This window comes from Bison bison, unplaced genomic scaffold, assembly GCF_000754665.1.
Source record: "Bison bison bison isolate TAMUID 2011002044 unplaced genomic scaffold, Bison_UMD1.0 scf7180017864128, whole genome shotgun sequence".
Lineage (NCBI taxonomy): Eukaryota > Metazoa > Chordata > Mammalia > Artiodactyla > Bovidae > Bison > Bison bison.
In genome coordinates, this window is record NW_011494700.1 from 2763739 (window position 1) to 2777663 (window position 13925).

Genomic DNA, 13925 nt, shown 5'->3' on the forward strand with positions numbered 1-13925 from the left:
ATCTGCATTTTAGCTCAATATGAGCTATTTTCTATGTTAGTGATGCAAATCTGATTGGTTAAATCAGTGTCTCTGTCTTTAAATATGGAGGTAGACGGTAGAACCGGCCAAAATCCAAATAAGGGATTGTTTAATATCATTAGCATATTAATTAATTAATATGACATCTCATCTCATAGGAAAAATATCAACGAGAACAGGAAAAACTGAGGGAAGAGTGGCAGAGGGCTAAGCAGGAGGCTGAGAGAGAGAATTCCAAGTACTTGAATGAGGTAGTATTGGATCATGTCATCTTCTTTCTTCCCTACCTTGTTGCTGAAAGTGGCTGTAAAATGGAACTACCCCGTTTCACATGGCTTTGGTCACACTTTCACTTATGTTGCTCTCTCAATGTACCAGGCTGTGGTTTCCACAATTTTGCTTTGATGTTTCAGCCTTTCTTCTAGTTGCTCTGCTATGTCACTAAGCAATCCTATCAGTAGGCTTTAAGTGCGTCTTCCTCTTCTGTGTTACAGTTCCACTCCCCACATGTGATTTTGTCTGTGATAAAACTGTTTTTTTTTTTTTTTTATCTTTTTAGAGCATTTTTAATTAGAGCATATTATTGGTCTTGGTTTCTTCCATACATCAATGTGAATGAGCTCTAAAACTATATATATTATTTCAAGTGGAATTCTGGGCCAACTACAATAAGTATCATTTAAAACTGAATATAGACATGTCTTTGTGGAATGATAGAAATGCACAGATTTAGACGGGTTTCTCTTCTCCCTGGTCATGTAGGAACTGATGGTCCTGAACTCAAACAGCATTTCTCTGACGGCCCGGGAGCCTGCCCTGGCCACCAGGGGTGAGGAGTCCAAGTCTCCTGACAAAGAAGGAACCCGGGCAGAGGAAAAGATGAGGAACCAGCAGCAGGAGGAAGATGCGAATGAGGACCAAAGGAAGAAGCTGCAGGAACAACTCACTCTTGAGAGAGAGAGGAAGTTGAAGGAGCAGCAGTATCAGGAAGAGCAGCAACAGAAGCGGCGTGAAGTGGAAGAGCAGAAGCACCAGGCAGAGAAAGAGAGGGAAACTTCCATCAAAATATACCAGTACAGAAGGTCTGTCTCCACGGCCAGAGGGCACGTGTGGTTTTTCAATTGTCTTGGCTTAGTTGAACGGATACAGCCATATCCATTCCCTACTTCAGAGGCACCTACTTGGTCCTCTTGCTCCCCACCGTCCATCCTCTATGCAGGGGAACCCATGCAGAGTGAACCCTTTCCATCGTCAGTCTGAGCTTGTCACCTGACTTCCTGCTCCGAGTTCTCCTGTTGCTCCCTGCCATATTACAACATCATCCAAAGTCCTTACCAAAGCCCAGGTAGCTTGGGTGAGCTGCATCTTGGCTTTCTGGTCTACCCAGCTTCTGACCACTCTTCACCTCACTTGGTCGCTTGCAGTCACACTGGCCTCCTTTTCCCTCCATAAAAATGTCCTATTTATTCTGCCCTGAGACTTTCACATTTTCTAGTCCCTGTATCTGGAGAAGGCTTCCCTTACATGCTTGTGTAGCTCAGTCATTTTCTTTAAGTCTCTACTCCTGTGTCACCTTGTCAGACTTTGGAGAATACCTCACCTGACATACAAGCCTCTTCCCTCACCCCATCTCTCCAGTTATGCACTTGCCTGCTTTACATTATGCATTTATTTACTCATCTGTTAACCTGCCTATCCCACTAAAATGTATTAAGAGGCCAATAAGTGTGTTTTGTTTACCAGCCCAGTCCTGGAATAGGACTGAAACATAGCAGGCAATCAGTGTATGTTTGCAGGATGAATGAATTGCAAATGTCTATTGATGGCAGTGGGTCTCTGTTTTTTGTAGAGATGGATTAAAATACTTCTGTTTGTTTAGTTTTCAACTCAGAGACCATTCTGAGAATGGTCTATTCTGAGAAAGAGGCTATAATAACATTATTTTGATATTCATTTCTTAAACTCTGAGAAGGCATTAAATTCTAACATTTTGAACCATAAACTCCTTTTCCATCTTTTAGGCCTATTGATTCCTATGACATACCAAAGAGAGAAGAAGAATCTTCAGGGTTGCTTCCTAGTGACAGGTGTGTAGAACTTCAATTATAATTTGGTGGGAGTAATTGACTTCAGATGAATATCTGAGGGCTTGTGTAAGGTTTTGTAGGACTGAGTTAACACTTGCTCTTTTATGGGATACAGAGATATTCTGCTGATTGATCTTTGTATCAATTGGCTTTTGCTGTGTAACCAGCTACCGCTGAACTTAATGACGTGATTATGATTTTGTGGTCAGCATTTTGGACTAGACTCAGTCGCTGGTTCTTTTAGTTGACTGGATTCCTAGTGTATCTACCACCAGTTTACTAAGCAATTCTGCTTTGGGAGTTGACTGGCTGTCAGCAGGGGCAATGAGAGCAACTGGGCCATATGTCTTTCAACATCCAGCAAGCCAGTGCAGTCTCCTCCGCATGTGGCTAGACAAAGAAAAGAGAGAGAATTAAAGAGAGGAAGTATGCAAGGCAGTTTGTAGTCTAAGATCTGACCTGGCACACCATTGCTCTGCCACATTTTGTTACCTAAAGTCACAAGCCCAGCCCAAGTTCACGGAGAGGAGAAGAACCCTACCTCTTTGTGGGAGGAGCCACAATGCTAGTGGAAGGGACACAGAAAAAGTGTGTTTGTTTTTGCAATCTACCTGAAGCTTTATTTTAAAGGAGTTATAAGCAATAGTTTGAGTTTACTGAACGTTCCATTCAGACATCTGAAATGAACCTTGAAGACTTTTTCTTTGTTTGATGAGAACTACTGGTCAGTTTCAGGGAATGAAGATCGGATTTCAGATACCTGAAAAGTTATACATTTCCTAAAACATTAAATTTGACATTTTAAAGTAATTTTAAAAATGCTTTGCACTCGAAATCACTTAGGACTTCTGAAAAGTCTGTATTTATCCATTATATGACTATTAATTTGTGTTTTTGCAGCTAAAATTTCTTTAGCAAGTTTATCTTAGAGATAGGGGAAGACTCATCTCTATAGGCAATCAGGATGACTGAACAGGACTCAAGACTAGAAAGGGAAAAGAAAAGGAATATACATAAAAGTAGTAATGAGCTGACATTAAGCTAGAAAAAATTTCTAGTGATGGATGACCTTATTTACAGTCATTGTTTCTGAATAACTCTAGATCATTAAAATGTGTATCTGTCTTTTTTTAAAGATATGATTTACTTATATATTTAAATAAGCCTCATGTATGTAGCTCATTACCTTGAGAAAATAATTAGATTGCTGAGAAAGGAAACTTAAGGAATCCCAGAAAATATGAAATATTCTAGGCAGTTGTGATAAAGCATGCCCTAGAGGCATTAAGGAGTATAACTTAGACATCATGCATTAAAAGCATTTTCTCCTATGTTAATACAAATGAAACCATTCATGAATGTTGCTAACAGTTATGATACATTTTGTGTTGCATGTAATTATGTGCTATATTAATATGTTATAAATGTGCATATATATATATGATAATGCACATTATATATTATTATTTGTTATTACTAGTATTTGAAATTGTGCCCAGAAAGGGAAAATGAGATGAGCATGTATTGATATATAGACCCAAGTTTACCATCACAGAATCAGGCCATTTCAGAAGTTGCCTATGCCAGTGTGCTCCAGCACCTCTTTGGAATGCTAGGATGGCATTTGAGGAGTTACTGTGTCAGAGTAGGACCCTAAGGCCCCTAAGTTGACTTCCTAACCCTTGGGAGCATGGAGGAAACATTTTCAGTCTGATGTTAGGCTGTCTGATAATAGACGCTTCATATAGCCTGGTAAGATTGATATCTGGTAGAGAAGAGGGTCAGAGTATTCAAGTCATTTGAAAAAGTCATAGGATTTCATTGTCATCAAACTGAGAGGATTGTCACATGCTTCTGTCTGTTTCTAGCATCATGCTCTTTTCTCTTTAGAGAAGTCACCGTTTTCTGCTAGTTTGTACAACATGAAAATTTCCTTCATTTTCCAACGTGAAAAATTTATTTATGAAAATAAATATGGCTCTCAACAGGCATGGAAAATAAATCAACTGCTTTAAATATAATCTTTTTTTACTTCATAAATACGAAAAGACTGTTCTTCATGAGATATATGTAATGTGTTCTATGTTTTAGGAATAAATCCAGATCTACTACTGAATTGGACGATTTCCCCACAAATAAAAATGGTAAATGTGAATTTTTTTCAAAATTCTTCAGCATGATTGCTTAACTATGCTATCACACCCTATGATTACTATTTTTAAGGTCAAGACATTTCAGGTTCATTAAGATTACATATTTGAAATACTACGGATTTTTAGCATTTACATATCAGAGCAGAATTATCTTGTGCTTATTTTGGCTTGACTTTATAATAGAAGGAGTACTGCAAGATTAAACTGATTATAGATAGCTTAGAAATTATGTGAGAAATTTGCAAAGTGATGCTAATACTGTGTGGTATAGTGGATTTTATTTTTCTGCCAAAGAATTGGGACAGTAGTTTTCTGCAGAGGACCAGGGAAATTGTATATAAACCTGAAACTGGACATGTAAACGACAAGATAGCAAAAAATTCAAAATGATGATTTCACTAACTTGGCAAAAGCAATTTGAAACCTGATATTTTTAGTATAAAGTGAATTTCTGGACCATAGATAACTGAGGTTATGTAACTAAGGGAAGAAAACTAATCAGAAATACCATTGGAAGCAGAGTTTACATACCAGGCTTTGAGTTAGGGAGGTGCTGGTCAGTTATGTAAATGACTGAAGATCCAGCTGAAGATTGAGGTGGACTCGGTGGACACGCCCGTTTAAGTGGAAGACTACTCCCCAGTTCCAGTGTGTCACTGCTTTGTGGGGAGATACAGACTTGGGATTGCCAACTCTTTCTATTGAAAAACAGAAATAAAAAAAAAGTCTGAATTTTTATTTTAAGGAAGTTTGACCAGGAATTTAAAAAATTGTATAACCCTCTGTGAGCCAAACAATATCCACAGGCCCCAGTGGTCTGATGGCAGCTAGTTTACAAAAACTTCGAGTTAAAGCTTGTAGAATTTATAGTTTCTAGTAGGTTTCATGATCACCCCCTTTCCCTTAACACAGGGAACCTTTCCTTATCTGGTCCTAGTTTAACTCTTTGGCCTATTTTGTTGTTTTCTCCATAAGGGTCCCTTAAATATAACCAAACTATTCTCTCATTTTCCAACTTATCAGATGCTTTCTGATCTGGTTCCTCTGGTCTTACCTGTTTGGATTTCCAGTTTCTTCTCCCCAACTGTGCCCTGAGGTCACCATTAAAATAATAGTTTAAGTACTTCCATCTGCCATGAAACATTTTTAACATACAGTGATCATATTCTCATTTGAAAGTAAACACATGACCTGTTAGTAATAACAAGTGTGACTCTTGGAAATAGTCTTAATATTTGTGACTTGTATTATTGATCTGGCTATTTTTGTACATATATTTCCTCCCTTGAATAGCACACAGTAGACATTATCAAATATTTTGTTGGAAAACTTGGTTATTCCAGTATGGCATCTTTAAAATAGGAAACATTTTATTCTAAATCTGACCAAATTGATAAGATGTGTGTATGTACCAATGTAAACATAGATGTGTATAAGAAATTTTTGGTGGCCTTGCTCATTGCTTCCTGGAAGATGAACTATGGCAGAGTGAATTTTGAAAGAAAGACAATAGCCATGAATCTGGAGAGCAAATGAAAAATCCTTAGGTGAAATTTCCTAATCCAAATTAAAACGGGGAAGTTCCCTCAAAATTATGGATGTTTTACTCAAGTCAGGAATTCATCAGCAAATCTAAGGAGACAAAACCTTTAGGATAAAACCTGACTTAATTGTCATTCGTAAATTCAACATCCAAACTACCATTCTGTAAGTTCTCTTAAAAGAGATACAAGTCTGATAACATTCCTTAGCCATCATTTGGATTACTTGGCTATTTTTCAGTTTCACAAAAGCCATTTCAGTGATTGAGTATGCTGTCATTCCTACGGTCTGGTCATGACTTGTTCTGTGACTTAACACCATGGCTTGCACCATGTCAGCTGGAAAGAAAAGAAAGTGAAAGTTGCTCGGTCATGTCCCACTCTTTGCGACTCCACGAACTATATAATCCTGGAGTTCTCCAGGCCAGAATAATGGGGTGGGTAGCCGTTCCCTTCTCCAGGAGATCTTTTCAACCCAGGGATCAAACCCAGTTCTCCCACATTGCAGGCGGATTCTTTACCATCTGAGCTACTAGGGAAGCCCCTTGTCAGCTGGAGGTATATGCCTTTGTGTCTGGCTTTCTTCCCAGGGTAAGTGTATATTTTTTGAAAGAATAGAAAGCCCTGTTCCCTTGCAGAGTTATCACAGCAAGCATTCAATGAGCAGATGCTTGACTGATTTTAATTTAGCAAGGAAGGAAATAATGGAAGAGAAACTTTGTGGATGAGCAGTTTGTCATTTAATACTGCTACAATCAATACCAGTTGTCTCCTTTTTAGGCAGCTCCTTAGTTTTCTCGAGTGTCCCCCTGGTATGCCTCTGGGACTGGAATTGGAATTTCCAGGGACAGGAGAGACTGTTGCTTTATCTTCTGAGGCAGCAGTCTCATTGAGAATTGATAATGTGAGCCTGTGTGCCCACTGTCTCATTCCTTTTTTGGTTCCACTGTATTTGGAGATTTAATTACTATCCTTGTTTTTAATGCACTAATCCTGCAGCTTTCAATATTTTTAATTTAGGAAGCAATAGATATGCAGACCGAAGTGGGAACAGTAGCTCATCACAGAAGAGCTCGAAGAAGGAACCAGCGCCATCAGGAGCGGAGTTGGAGAGACAGCAAATCCTCCAAGAAATGAGGAAGAGAACTTCTCTTTATGATGACAACAGCTGGATCCGACAGCGCAGTTCCAGTGTCAACAAAGAGCCTATTTGTCTGCCTGGGGTTATGAGAAGGTGTGAGGCATCTTTGGAATGATTTCCCTTTCTGTATTGAGGTGCAGATATTTAATTTCTAGGCGTGCTGGCTACTTTGGATGAAAGAAATGTCATCATTTCTTTGACTTAAGATTTTGTGAGAGAAAGAGAAGCAGAACCAATGTCATTGGGCACTTGTCACGGAGCACTGATTAGTGGCAGACACTTGGCAGGCACTTTGTCTACATCATCTCACTTCATCTGGGAAGAATGTCTTGAGGCAGGAATGGTAATTCTGCTTTTCCACAAAGAAGCTGTGGCTTGAATAAGGAATGCACACGGACAAAATCACATGGCTAGTAGGCTGCAAGGCTGGATGTGGAGTTCTGATGTGTGATTCAGGCATTTAAATGACATGCTTAGTGCTCCCTTGAATAATGAATTTTAAAAAAATGAAGCCTCTGTTTATAATAAGATAATGGTTAGATTGGAATTATGAAAATGGTGTTCACAAAGTGTGGAAACCTGGTATTTGCAACTTCAAGGAAAATATATAGATAGAAATTAATTCAGATGAGAGGATGAACTAAGCAGAGGTATCAGGGATAAATGAATACTGAAGCTACTTTTGTTTAGTATTTCCACCACTGATAAACTGATGAATCCTTTCTGTGTTTCAGAGGTGAATCTCTAGATAACCTGGATTCCCCAAGAACCAATTCTTGGCGACAGTCCCCGTGGCTCAGTCAGCCGTCAGGAGTCTATGCCTCTTCCTCCGTCCAAGACTTCAGTCGCCCCCCACCTCAGCTGTTGTCCACATCAAACCGTGCCTACATGCGGAACCCCTCCTCCAGCGTCCCCCCTCCCTCAGCTGGTTCTGTGAAGACCACCACCCCGTCCCCCATACCGCGTAGCCATTCCCCCGCGGCTCCGCAGCCAGGCTCCCAGCCACGCAACAGGTGAGGCCCTTAGGGTTTTCCTTTTTCTTTCTTTAGACCCAAGGGATAGTTTTCATTAAAAATTTCCCCAGATCTTGTCCAAGCTTTCCAATGAAAAAGAAAAACAAGGCTTTTTGAATGTGTCAAATTTAGTGTTCCTTTCCCAGATCAATTCAGAAGGCTTCCTTAATGTCTTTCCATGGCAACCCAAGGGTATTTATGGATGTCTTATGAAGCCATGGAGGCCTTTAAAAATGTTATGACTCTGCCACTGTCTCATTTACTTGGGCCTGTGGTCAGTATCTCAAATGCAGACAGACCTAAATAGTTCTCAGCTGTGGAATCATAAAAACGTACAGTAGCTCGTGAATGCATGGCAAAGTGATGAGTAAAAGCAGTACTGTAAAATGTTGGACTATTTTAATGAGACTGTAATATACACTCATTTTATAGGGACTGAGTGTAAAGGACATTGTAACCCAGCCCCATCATCTGTGGAACTTTGAGCAAACTGGCTTTAAAAATTCTTAAGTTATTTATTGCATTTGGGGCTTTTGATTTCCAAAACCATTGCTTGTCTCTTATCTGGCTGGTCAGCATCTTGCTGAGATCACATCAACTGAATTCTGCAGGTCATATGCTGTGGGAACTATGAGCGTTAGAGTGGTGGGTCTTGTTTTTTGATACGGAGTAGAGCTCAGACATCAACATGTGTTGGGGTTTTAGGTCTGTGTGGCTTCTCCACAAACCCTGATGCTTCATGAAACCACATCTAGCAGTGTTTCTGCTGAGACCTGAAGGGAGTTCTCCCAGCCTGTAATGCTGATGAAATACTGCAAAGTAGAAACACAATGATTAATATTGAGATTTTTTTTAAGCTATCAACTAAAGGATTTCATTCAGAGAAGATATTTTTATTCCAGCTAAAATGTGTCTCAGAGTTTGAATTGAGGGAAGGAGTGATGAGGATTCATGGTAAATTTGGAGTTAAGAATAGAATCAGGGGAAGGCAAAGGAGAGAGAGAGTACCTGTTTACTTACTGAGAATCCTGCCCTTGGAAAGCAGAAAGGAGACAGGGCTATGGGCTTCTCTGCCCTGAAAAGGTCTCTCTGTAGAGCACAAGGTGCTCTAACATGGGACATTCAACAGCAATGCCTTTTGCAGTGACACTGAAGTGCTGTGCCCATCCTGTGGGATGCAAAGATAAGAAGTAGCCTTCACCTTCCCGTCGGGGAGAGGAGATGAGACTTGTAAACAAAGCAAAGTAGAGACTCGCCATGCCTATCTGAATGCCAGCTGTAGTAGTTTTCACGTCATTCTTCTCAGAAGCAGTCCAGTAAGCCAGAGGCATTAAGGAAAGCTCTAAGGAAATGCTTCTGTGTAACTAGGTTATTGGGTGAATGAGAAGGAGGTTGACAAAATAAGGGTGTGGAAGTAGCTGGGGATGCTCTTTTAGTGGCAATAAGCAAAGAACATGATAAGGGATGTGCTTGGGTGGCTTTACCTGGCAAGAAGATGTTGGCTGGATTAGAAGGGCATGAGAACCTTGCCGAGTACAGATGTGGCCTAAGGGCGATAGCAGAATGGACCGATGACACAGAAATCATTCATTTCTGTTAACTAGATGTCAAGGGTACCAGAACCATTGTGGAGATCCTTCAAGGTACAGTATAATCAAGCCATAATTGGTTGGCTGGTGAAAGTTTTCCTCCCATGGATATGTAAAGACTTTCATAAGGGATGGTTCATGTTAATACCAGAATGTGATCTTTAGATGAGAGGTTTGAAACGGATGAAAGCCCCCTTCCGTTCTCGTCCTGCGTCTAGGTCGGTCAGTGGGAAGCGCGTGTGCTCCTGCTGTCATAACATTCTGGGCAAAGGAGCCGCCATGATCATCGAGTCCCTGGGTCTTTGTTATCATTTGCATTGTTTTAAGGTGAGACTAAGCCAAATAGCCTGCAGGCCTGCAACGCTTTGCTTGGAGAGCGCATGGCTTCTTGGGCGCTGGGTGTGGACCCGCCACTAACAAGCTAGGTGCTGCCTCCGTCGGTCTACGCTGCACTTGGAGTCACAAATGGCCTCCTGCTGCTGCTGCCTTCTCAGACCTTGACCCTGGAGGCACCATGCGCTTCCTATCTCCAATCTAGGATTCTATAAGTAAAGTTTACAGTGCGTAAATGCTTCGTCTAACATGCTGCTATGGTTATTAACAGCATGGGGATATAAATTATAAGTGTCCAGAAACCTAGCTTTGAATAGGGAGATATGAAAGAAATTACATTTTAAATTTTTTTACAGTTGCAGCTAAGGTGTTCTTACACATAAGAAAGAAGTAAGGCTATATAACTGCCTTATTTTGCAGTATCTGTCTTTAGAGACACAGCTATTTGATTCTTGAACTTGTGTTGGGCCAGAGAGAGAACTTGTGGTTGTTGATCCTGGAGTCCTGCAGAGCTCAACTTGTTTTAAGCTTGTCTGACTCTGGCTCGGGTTGTTTCCTGGCATAACAGAATGAGTCAAAGTCATTAGTGTTTGAGCATGTGGAGCCAAACTACCCAACCATGGGTATTTTGGGAAAGCACCATGTGTGAACACTCATGGGGATGCCTGCATGGCCCACTCCAGGGCAGAGAGCCAGAAACCTAGTCTTCTTGCCCTTGGCCAGTTCCTTCCTGTGGTGCTTTAGCCTGTCCATCCCCCCAGGAGAAAGGAAGTGTTAGCTTCTTTAAGCCAATCAGCGAATCATTTCTACTCTTTTGGTATAGTTAGAATGAAATCTTGGCTCTTAAAATTGGTTTTATGAATTCTTTAATGTCTCATCCGCAGGCTTCATTTTAACCTCATTATCTTTTGGCCTTTTTTTTTCCCTCTTTGCTGAAATGTCTCTAAGAGCTTAGAAACTGCATTTTATTTTGCTCATTTATTTTTCCTTCTGGGAGTGTCCCAGGGGTTCTTGAGCTAAGTGTGGGTGTTTCCTGTTGTTTTTGTTTCTCTCTCAGTGTGTGGCCTGCGAGTGCGACCTCGGAGGCTCTTCCTCAGGAGCCGAAGTCAGAATCCGAAACAACCAACTGTACTGCAACGACTGCTATCTCAGATTCAAATGTAAGAGAGCAAATCAGGGAGAAAATTTCTTATCTTTTACAGAGAGCACGGGTTCCCATGTACTTCGCTGAACCTACGACCAGCTCCCCTTCAAGCTCTCTGCCCTAGAGCTCCAGGCTTTAGGAATCTCACTATATCGCCCTCAAAGAGGGTCCAGTGAGTGGATCAATGGGTCAGTTCTCAGGTTCCAGCTCCACAGGGTTGGGTGTGGGGCCGAGGACCTGGAGACGGATGTGGACTGGGGAGTCAGGACAATGTTTAGTGTAGTTTAGTCTGCTCAGAGTCTAGAGAAGCTTCTAGACTCAAGACTACAAATCAAGTCGGTTAAAATGAATCTTCTCTACAGTCTCTCATCTGTTGCTTGGCTAAGGATTGGCCCCCTCATAGTTTTAGCTGATTTCTATTATTTACCAATGTGGGTCTGATTATGTGATTTAGAATATGACCAACTTAAAGACTGTGGTTTAAAAGGATAATAAAGAATAGTCAGTGTATGTTTGTTACTATATAATCATATCCTATCAACATATACAATAGTTTAAAAAGAGCATTAATTCTGATTGCATAGTCTTTCAGTGTCATTTTTGAAAAAACTGGGTTTTTAAAAAACTTCACATGCTATTTTGTGTCGAAGCATGTTTTTGCCTGTAAGTGTGCTATAAAATATAGGATAGCGTAATTGGATCGCCTGTTGTTTATAGCTACATAAAGACAACCATTCCTCCTTTTCATATTTTGAGCCTTGATGCTGGTAACATGTGTTTCTTCCTTATTGTGAAAGGGTCTTGGTTACAAGTGTATCAGCAAAACCATATGCTTTTGAGCTCTGAGGTATTTATATGGCCTTTCTGTGACGAGTGCTTTGGAAGTGGCGTCAGCTCAGTCAACTCTCTCTTATCTGTCAGCGTGTTTTGAGCCTCCTTTTGCCATTGGTTCAGGCCATTCCTGGATGCCAGCACTGAGGCTGGAGACTGTCAAGGCTGGGCATGAAATGGGGGGAGTGTGTGTATGTGTGTGAGCTTTTCTCTCTCTAGTCCAAATTCCAAAGCCAAATATAATTGATTTTTGGAATCAACATGGAAAAACTGCCCATGCCTTTTCTCTCCTCCAGGACAAATAACAGAGAGTTGAGTGTAACTTGTTTCTGTATCCGCAGTTAATTTTTACTCCCATTTTTGCAAAGAAAAGACTTGCTAACCCAGACTTTGTGGGTTTGCCTAGCTTTATCCTAAGTGAGTAACAGAGTTATTCTTTCTACCTCATGGGATCATTCTCTGAGCCATTCCTACCATGAATCCCGGTGGCAATATTCGAGTGTTTCTGAATCTAAGTGCTTTTCTTTCTTCTCTCCTTGCCTGATCAGCTGGACGGCCAACCGCCATGTGATGTCAGCCTCCACCCGAAAGCCCTGTTGCAGATAGAAGAAGAGGTGGTTGCCGCTGATATAGATATATAAATACATGTTGTAACATCCTTTTGCTCTGTTTTTTAAAAAAGAATAATACTTTTTCTGACCTCTTTAGATTACATCAGAGCATTATAGTCTTGGTAGAACCTGTATTTTTGTTGTTTATTTATAAGACAGTAATGATGTGTGGCAAAAAGTTCAGTATTTCCTTTTTGAATTCAGTATCATAAGAGCACAGGAAAAAATAAGAACTTCAAAAAAAATTTTTTTTTGAGGCTGATAAGGATCTGATTGACTTTCTAGCGGTGTTATGAAGAGGGTTATTTTATTGTTTTTTTTTTTTTAAACTCTGAAACATTGTTTGAAATAGTTAATATAAATATGTAATTGCATTTGCTCTGTTTATTATAAAATATACTAAATTAATGCAGAGCCATATGGAAAATTTCACTAAAATCTACTCCTAAATTTGCTTTGCGTATCCTTCTTTTCATTTATGTAATATTATGGTTAATTTTTTTTTGTAGCTTATGTAACATTTTATTTGCTTGATGAGGGGAGCTTTATTTTCTTCACCAGAATTGTTGCTAAGCAGTTCTCAGTAGAAAGCTGCTGCTTTTCATTCATGAAAATTATCATGGTTTGTATGCCAGAAGTTTTCTTCAGAAACTAGTGAGCCTTTCTGTACAATTGCATTTGTAAATAAACTTGCTTGATGCATTTAAGGAGTGTTTCCTTTTCTTCTCTGTGTATCTGTTTGTCAGCCTTCCAAGACTTTTAATTATGTTTCAGTGTGTGGCTTTTCTGATACTAAGTTTTATTTTTAGCATCTTTGCTGCTGCTACTAAGTTGCTTCAGTCGTGTCTGACTCTGTGCGACCCCATAGGTGGCAGCCCACCACGCTCCCCTGTCCCTGGGATTCTCCAGGCAAGAATACTGGAGTGGGTTGCCATTTCCTTCTCCAGTGCAGGCATACATGCTAAGTCACTTCAGTTGTGTCTGACTCTGTGTGACCCTATGGACAGCAGCCCCCTAGGCTCCTCTATCCATAGGACTCTCCAGGCAAGAATACTGGAGTCGTTTGCCATTTCCTTCTCCCTTTAGCATCTTTCAGTTCAGTTCAGTTCAGTCGCTCAGTCGTGTCTGACTTTTCGCGACCCCATGAATCACAGCACGCCAGGCCTCCCTGTCCATCACCAACTCCTGGAGTTCACTGAGACTCACGTCTATCGAGTCAGTGATGCCATCCAGCCATCTCATTCTCTGTCGTCCTGATATACAATAAAATGCACAAATGTAAACTATACAGTGACAAGTTTGACACGTGTATACCTGTGAAACTATAACTGTAATTGTGATACTGTTTTTCCTGAAAAATTTTAACAAGAAACTTTGTTTTTGATGGAAAGTTGCTTTTGAATGCAATATGTTTTTATGATAAGAGGTGAAGTGAATGATGAATTGTTGAATGATTTGCAA

General features: G+C 40.3%; 1 protein-coding gene across 9 annotated transcripts in view; it reads left to right on the plus strand.

Moving 5' to 3' along the window:
- Nucleotides 1–13171, plus strand: part of LMO7 (LIM domain 7) — a 219928-nt gene extending 206757 nt beyond the window's left edge. For 7 of the 9 annotated variants that reach the window (XM_010839666.1, XM_010839667.1, XM_010839670.1 and 4 more), the window contains 9 exons: nucleotides 180–272; nucleotides 784–1103; nucleotides 2043–2108; nucleotides 4200–4252; nucleotides 6823–7036; nucleotides 7678–7956; nucleotides 9764–9872; nucleotides 10936–11038; nucleotides 12402–13171. In XM_010839666.1, coding sequence (XP_010837968.1) covers nucleotides 180–272; nucleotides 784–1103; nucleotides 2043–2108; nucleotides 4200–4252; nucleotides 6823–7036; nucleotides 7678–7956; nucleotides 9764–9872; nucleotides 10936–11038; nucleotides 12402–12424 — 1260 coding nt within the window. In that variant the 3' untranslated portion in view covers nucleotides 12425–13171. The remainder of the gene's footprint in view (nucleotides 1–179; nucleotides 273–783; nucleotides 1104–2042; nucleotides 2109–4199; nucleotides 4253–6822; nucleotides 7037–7677; nucleotides 7957–9763; nucleotides 9873–10935; nucleotides 11039–12401) is intronic. The other 2 variants (XM_010839668.1, XM_010839669.1) reach the window with 1 other exon arrangement.
- Nucleotides 13172–13925: the final 754 nt, after the last annotated feature.